Below are 7,358 nucleotides of genomic sequence, written 5' to 3'. Positions count from 1 at the left end.
ATATACGCCGTCCACATCCAAGTCAGGATGCAGGCCGCGTCCGTTTGCGTGATTAATTCAGCAGCAGCAGATTAGTGCATCTCCGTACGTGTGGACAGATGCGGACGGGTCCGCCTGCATCGTCGCATCCAAGAATTAGTCCAATTGACCCCAAGAATTTAACATCTTTTGCCTCTCCAGCGAAATATTTTTTATTGTTGAGAAACTTAAGGAAGCTCCAGCGGGAGAAAGCTCAGTGGAGAATTAATGTGCACGGGTACGTACCCAGTCCCGGCTACATATATACACCGACAGAGAGAGGTGTATGTGTAGGGGCACGTCAAGAGGGAAAGGAGACAGAAAAGCAAGCAAAAGATGAGGAGCAGCCATACGTCCCAGCAGCGGCTGCTGCTAGAGACCGGCCTGTGTGCGCACTGCGGAGGGAATGAGCTTGCTTGGATACAAGCGGCAGCAGCCACAGGAGCAAGGAAGGGCAAGCAAACAAAGACCCAACACGCAAGCCCGTGCCTACCTGCCTGGCCTCCCTTTACTCGACACGGCTAGATCCACCACTGCACCGCATATATACTAGCTAGTACGTGCAGAACAATTAAGATAAGAGGTAATTAAGTGGATTTTTTTTTGAACAAGACAGCACCCTCTTTAATTTCCAATTACAGAAACCACAGTGTCTTGATGATTAAGTGGAAACGATGCATGAGGAGAGTGATTAACTAGAACTAGTTGACAAGATATATAGATAGTACATCGAGCAAAATAGCAGGCAGGAAGTGTGCTACTAGATCGATATTGATCACTTAATTATAGCTAATAGGTCATACGAACTGAGGTAATTATATTGTTTACCATGGCAGAAAGCCCTAGCTAATTAAAGATAGCCTGATAGTAATAGTCGATAGGAGCTAGTCAAGGAGGCGACGGCAATACTAGCATGGATATGCTAGCTTGATATCAGTACGGAGCAATCCCCATGTTGGCCGCGTAAAGTCCCTCCTTTAGAAGCCCATGGCCATCCTTTCTCTGATGATCCTGATAGTTAAGCCACAAAGGGTTGACATTTTATGGGTTAGCCGAAAATGGATAAGGAAATGGAAATACAGGCTGAATAACATATATGTTCTGGATGTAACGATGTACTCTATTTAAAAATCGATCGGGCCTTGTCCTGAGAATTTGGACACAAGAACACAATCTCCAACAAAATTAAAGCTAAACATATAGCATATGATAGCATGAAAAAACATCTCCCCATGACCTTGGACAATTTTATCCACGTCTAACCAATTTAAACTACATAATTTTTGTTGCATGCTTTGGGGCTTGAATCTATACGCTTTGTTAGTAACCATTTCAAATTAACAAAGTTCTAAGTTCATCGTTAGCCAAATTTGTTTAAGTTTGACCAAGTCTAAATAAAAGTGGGTCAACATTAAACATCAAATTAGTTACATCGGATTCTTTATAGAATATGAAGTTGGACTTAGTACAAAGCTGGAACTTCAATTAATTTGGAACAGAGGGAATATGTGGTACTGTGGGCATCAATCATCTTAAAAATAGGAGTAACTTTTACGAAAAAGAAAGTATTGACATGTGCTTGAAGTTAAGCTAGTCCCAAAAAAACATAGTAGTAAGCTAATTAAGTTTATAATCCTGCATTGCTTTTGAAATTTACTTTAGGCACTTAAAATAACAAAAACTAATTAAGTGTACATACCAAAAAGCTGAAGTATGTACTATGTAGCCGAGGTTTGGTTGATTAGTCACCTGAGGTAGGAGGCTGGTCTTCCTGAGCCCCTGGTGATCCGGCATGAGGCCAAAGTGGATATGCGGAAAGTGAGCCCACTGCAGCAGCAGCAGCAACAACAAGAACATAGTCACCACATCAAACAATTAAAGGTATATGAATGGACCGTTCATGGGATTCCGAGAGATTGGGAAACCCTAGAAACAGTAAAGGCACATGCATGATCGGGCGAAACCCTAGCTAGAGTTTCAGAGCAGAGATCGATATGTAGTATGTGTAGTGCATGTGAGGTTAAGGAAGAAGGGCACTGACGTTCTTGGCAGCCGCGCTGAAGGCCTCCCTGTGCGAGATGTCGGGATTGCCAGCCTTGATGCGTTGGATTTCGTCCCTGCGCGCGTTTCCGTCACCCAAAAAACACCAGAGCGAAGAAAAGAGCAAAAGGAAAGGGATACGTCAGATCAGCGGCAGGTCTAAACGGCGACGACGACGACGACACCCCCATTATTTGCCATCACCAATGCATCATTTGCTACTAGGATGTCTCATTAACTTCTCTCTCTCTCTCTTCCTCAAACAGTGAGAGAGAAAGAGAGAGAGAGAGAGAGAGAGAGAGAGAGAGAGAGCGAGAGAGAGAGAGAGAGAGGAAAGCAAAAGAAAACAAGGTCTCTTTGCGTCTGCAAAGGCCTCACTTGTGCAGCTCTGCCGCCCCGGTCCCGACCCCAGGCCCCGGCCGGCTGCCTGCCTGCCACCGAAGTGGCAATGGCATTGCCGTGAGAGTGAGACCACGTACTTGCACACCCCGTGCCCAGCTTCATTATTAATTAGGAAATGTACTGCTAGCTACTCCTACTTACTTGATGAAGCGGTTGTACGCCGAGGGCACGCGCTGCCTCTTCTCCGGAGCTGCAGGGAGAATCAAAGCCAAGATAGATGTTAGTGCCATACGTTCATGACAAATTAATCGATCTAGCTAGCTTCTTTCAAACGCGCGCACTAGTCCAGGCGCCGGCCGGCCATGGTTGCAGGTTCCAACTTCCAAGTGGAGACATGCGAGAATGGAGGAGAGCTAGGAAGAAGCTGTCTGTACTATTATTCCCCACAGTGAAAAGGGCTGGAGAGAACGACGGTCGCTGTGTCCATCTCTCTTGGGTGCACAGTTTAGACTTTAGAGCGTGCAATGGTGCCAATGGTGGGCATTGTACCTTGTTGCATCTCTCTCAGCACCTATACAGTATACACACTACACCACACACGTAGAGCAGATAGGTTCCATGTAAACCGGCGAGCCATGTGTTCTTCCCTGACCAGAGAGAGAGAGAGAGAGGAGAGAGAGAGAGCATGGGCATGCTCTAGAGAGATGACCAGATTAGTACTAGCAAAGATGGATCTCAAGAAACCGGACGAAACTTGGCAATCCACAGGAGAAGAATAGGTAGCGGACATTTTAGAAAGTGCATGCGGAAGCTGGGCTAGCTACACTCACGTCTGTTGACGACGGGATTGGTCCGCGGTGACGGCTCCTTCCCACCTTTCCCCGCGGCGACTGGGGGTGGCGGCAGCGGCGCAGGTGCCGCGGTGTTCCTGCCGCCCGCAGCCGCGATCAGGCCGCCGAGGCCGTGCTGGTCCAGTAGCTGCAGGCTCGGGTTGGCGCTGGATATCTCATCCTACATGAAGTAGTACAAATTAGAACGCAACAAGTCATCAAGAACCAAGTATATCCACATGTACGTACAATCAGAAGCTCACCACACCCAGGATCACAGGTCATGGTGATGCATGCAAGAACGTACCAGGAGGGAGTGGCGGGGAGGGTTGCCGGGCGTGAGGTTGAGCGAGCTGGGGTAGTGGAACTGGCCGTGGTGAGCAGCGGCGGCCGGCGGCGGGGACGTCGTGGTGGTGACAGCAGAAGCGGCTGACTCGGCGGCGACAGTGGTGGTCGTGGTCGGGAAGAGAAGGCCCCTCATGTCGACGGTGAGCAGGCTACTGCAGTGGCCGCACCGCACCGTCACCGTCTTGAAGAGGCTGCTGCTCGGCACGCTCACCTGCACACCAGTACCTCCCGGTAAATCGACTTGAACGGAGGCGCCGCTGCTGATGAGCTACATACGCTTAGATGCTTTGAGGCTCAAGAGAGAGAGAGAGAGGCGGGGGATGGGGTTGATCACGGACGACGAGCACGGTGTCGCAGAAGTGGCAGTGCACGTAGCAGAGCTGCTCGGAAGGCGCCTCCGGCTGCATCGACGCCGGGGGCTGAAGCTCCGAGCTGAGGCTCTCCGACGCCATCTGCTGCTGCTGCTGCGATACTGGCGTGAAGGCGGCGGAGGCCCCGGAGGAGGAGGAGGACGACATGCCCGGTTGATCGATCACACTAGTGATAGCTGTTCTAGCAGGCGGTGCAAGTGCAAATCAACTGCCCGGAGCGGCTAGAGCTGGGGATTCTTGGGACCAGTGGATTTGACGCGGCAGCGAATGGGATAGGATGGATGGACGCGAGTGGCAAAGGCGGCAAGCGATTGCTGGCGGTACCTAGCTGCTACTCGCTGATTGCTCTCTCTCGCTTGCTTTTTCCCCCTCCTCCGCCGTTTGGGCGTGATTTGACTGGTGGTGGGACGTGTGCGTACGTGTATATGATCTGGTGATTTGATGGTTTTGGGGTGACTGATGTGTGATGCAACGGAACCTAGTATGTATCGGATCTGTTGTTGCTGCTGCGATTTGGGAGCAAGAGGGAGAGAAAGGGGTTTGGTTGGTTGGTGCCTGTGCTGGTGTGATGGGAGAAGAGATATAGGGTGCAGGGGTGTTTCGGGAGTTCGGGTCAACAATGAGGACAGCCGCAGCCGCAGCCCGCAGCTGTGTCTACCTAGGGTACACAGGCGACGGGTTCGGGCGTCCCCTCTCATCCATTTAAAAAAATATATTTTCAACAAAGCAGGACGTATTTATTATGTTAGATACAAAGATGATGGGTAACACCCGGTTTTTAAATAACTGGGATACATACAGCCAAACATCAAGAAGTTTGAAAAAAGGAAAATAAACCGACATATCGGCGACAGTAGAGCCCTATAAGACCCCGCAAAAAAAAAGTAGAGCCCTATAAGATCGACACTATGCCTATGTCATCGGAGGTGGTGGGCCGATCCAAAAATTATGCTGCCACCCATGTTGGGTAAAAACCTCTGTGACCACCGCTCCAATCGCGCACACACCGTCTTGAACAGTGGTTGCACTACTGGAATTTTCATATACGCCGGATACCAGGCTCTTCGCCGAGAGCTAAACCACGACGCTCGGCAAACTCACAGACGTCGAGAGTACCTCTCGGAATAGGCGCAGCTCTGCAAACACAGGATATTACCGAGAGTCATACTCAACAACATGGTGACACTCGCAAAGGCACTATTTGCCGAGAGCCAAACAACCGTCGCACGACAATGTGTTGCCACATGGCTCATCCGGCGGCGAATAACGACATGGTCATGGTGGCAATGCTTTGCTGAGAGCCGCTCTCGGCAAAGCTTTAGTCCCACCTCGCCTAAAGACAAACAGAAGGACCTGTTTAAATAGTCGGATAGTCCAGAAGCATTAAGCTTCAATCTTCATTACACTCTTATTAAGAATATGTACTGTCACTATGAATCTTCATATGTTTCGGATAGAGAATGTTCATAGTGGCAGTTCATATTCTAATGAAGGGATGCTGACACATTTTTATTAATTTATGATCCAACCGCACCTTTATTGAGCGCTGCTCTCAGTAGAGTAAGAGTTGCCAAGGGCTTCTTGGCAAAAGCTCCGGCTCTTAGCAAACTTTTAGTCTCACCCTGCCCAGAGACAAGCAACATGACTAGTTTAAATAGTCGGATAGTCTAGACGCAGTAAGCTTCGGTCTTCATTACACTCCTGTTAAGGAGATGGACCATTACTGTGAATCTTCACCTGTTCCAGCCAGAGAAGGTTCACAGTGACATGCCATCTTCCTAATGATGGACGCCCACGCTTTTTATTAATTCAATTATTATTATTTTTGAGTTTACCGTCAGTGTCATATCATGGACCATGTAACCGTTTAAATCCTCAAAAAATCACACGATGCTAGAATTCCTCGAGAGCTGGGACGGTGTCATCACATGACCCCAGTAGGGTGTGGTAAAAGTTTGGGCATTTTTCGAATAAGTCTCCCTTGAGGCCACTTGTAAACCAAACCATCTCCGAGCTAGTATATGGATATCGAGAGGGAACATGTCCGGTTTGTGCAGGAAGTGTGGGTCCAGTTGCTCCGTTGGCCTCGAAACTTCTCGTGCTCTCAAAGGAAGCCATCACATGACACATTCCAGTCCCCTGCATTTTTCAGACCCACTTGCAATATTTGAGACATTTATTGCTCTCCCAGGGTTTCAGGGTCGAAAATTGCAGATCTGCAAGGCGACACACGAAATCATGCCCAGAAGCGGCATGGAAACTCCTATGTGATGTCCTTGCGACATGCGTAGGCCTTGTGCAGATGAGGGAGGGGTAGGCCCTGCCACCGGGGGGGGGGGGGAGATTACCTCAGTGGCATGCCCGATGCAACCGTTTAAATCCTTGAAAAATCGTACGATGCCGGAATTCCTCGAGAGCTGGCACAATGTCATCACATGGATCCTATAGGGTGTGGTAAAAGTTGGGCGCATTTCAAACAAGCCTCCCCTGAGTCCGCTTGTATAGCACACCATCTTCGAGCTAGTCTGTGGCTATTGAGAGGGAACGTATCCGGTTTGTGCAGGAAGTGCGAGTCCTGTTGCTCCGTTGGCCTCGCACTTCTCATGCTCTCAAAGAAGGCCATCACCACGTTCCAGGCCCCCACATTTTTTGACCCGCATGCAATATTTGAGACATTTATTACTCTGCTAGGGTTTCAGCCCTGGAAATTGCAGATCTGCAACATTTTAGATAATTATATTACTTTTATATATGTTTATTGTGTGCATGGTTTTAGAAAAAGAGGCACACATGATGCTAACTACTCATTTTGTCGAGAGTGTCGCTCGACAAACATGCCTTTTCCAAGAGCTACACTCGGTAAAGGTCAAAACCTAGATCTAGGTTTGAATTCCTGTTCCAAGAGCACTACTCTGTCGGGAATCGTTGCATGGAAAACAATTTTTTTTCTACGGACACGCAATGATCTATCCATGGAGATGCATAGCAACAAGCGGGAGAGTGTGTCTATGTACCCTCATAGACCATAAGCGGAAGCGTTTCACAACACGATTGATGTAGTCGAACTTCTTCGTGCTTCAACCGATCAAGTACCGAACGCATGACACCTCCGCGTTCTGCACACGTTCAGCTCGGTGATGTCTCTCGCCTTCTTGATCCAGCAAGACGTTGAGGTAGTAGACGAGTTCCGTCAGCACGACGACGTGGTGACGGTGATGGTGAAGTGGTCTCCGCAGGGCTTCGCCTAAGCACTACAAAAATATGATCGGGGGTGTAAACGGTGGAGGGGGCTCCGCACACGGCTAACAATTGATCTGGTGTGTGCTAGGCGCCCCCTCCTCATATATATAGGTGGGAGGGACAGGGGAGGGGCTAAGGAGCGCCCCAAGTAGGTCCGAATCCTACTTGG

The 7,358-nt window shown here is 49.1% G+C and overlaps 1 protein-coding gene across 1 annotated transcript; it reads right to left on the bottom strand.

Annotated features, from left to right (window-relative positions):
* Positions 1 to 595: 595 nt before the first annotated feature.
* LOC123125096 (protein YABBY 3) lies at positions 596 to 4,552 on the bottom strand. The gene is made up of 7 exons (XM_044545635.1): positions 3,917 to 4,552; positions 3,538 to 3,789; positions 3,231 to 3,411; positions 2,602 to 2,650; positions 2,060 to 2,135; positions 1,768 to 1,845; positions 596 to 1,029 (listed from the first exon to the last, which is right to left on the bottom strand). The coding sequence occupies exons 1-7, from the start codon at positions 4,094 to 4,096 to the stop codon at positions 952 to 954; spliced, it is 894 nt and encodes a 297-aa protein (XP_044401570.1). The 5' UTR covers positions 4,097 to 4,552; the 3' UTR covers positions 596 to 951.
* Positions 4,553 to 7,358: the final 2,806 nt, after the last annotated feature.

This window comes from Triticum aestivum, chromosome 1B (assembly GCF_018294505.1).
Source record: "Triticum aestivum cultivar Chinese Spring chromosome 1B, IWGSC CS RefSeq v2.1, whole genome shotgun sequence".
NCBI lineage: Eukaryota > Viridiplantae > Streptophyta > Magnoliopsida > Poales > Poaceae > Triticum > Triticum aestivum.
The sequence above is the reverse complement of the archived record's forward strand: the minus strand, read 5'-3'. Positions and strand labels throughout refer to the sequence as shown.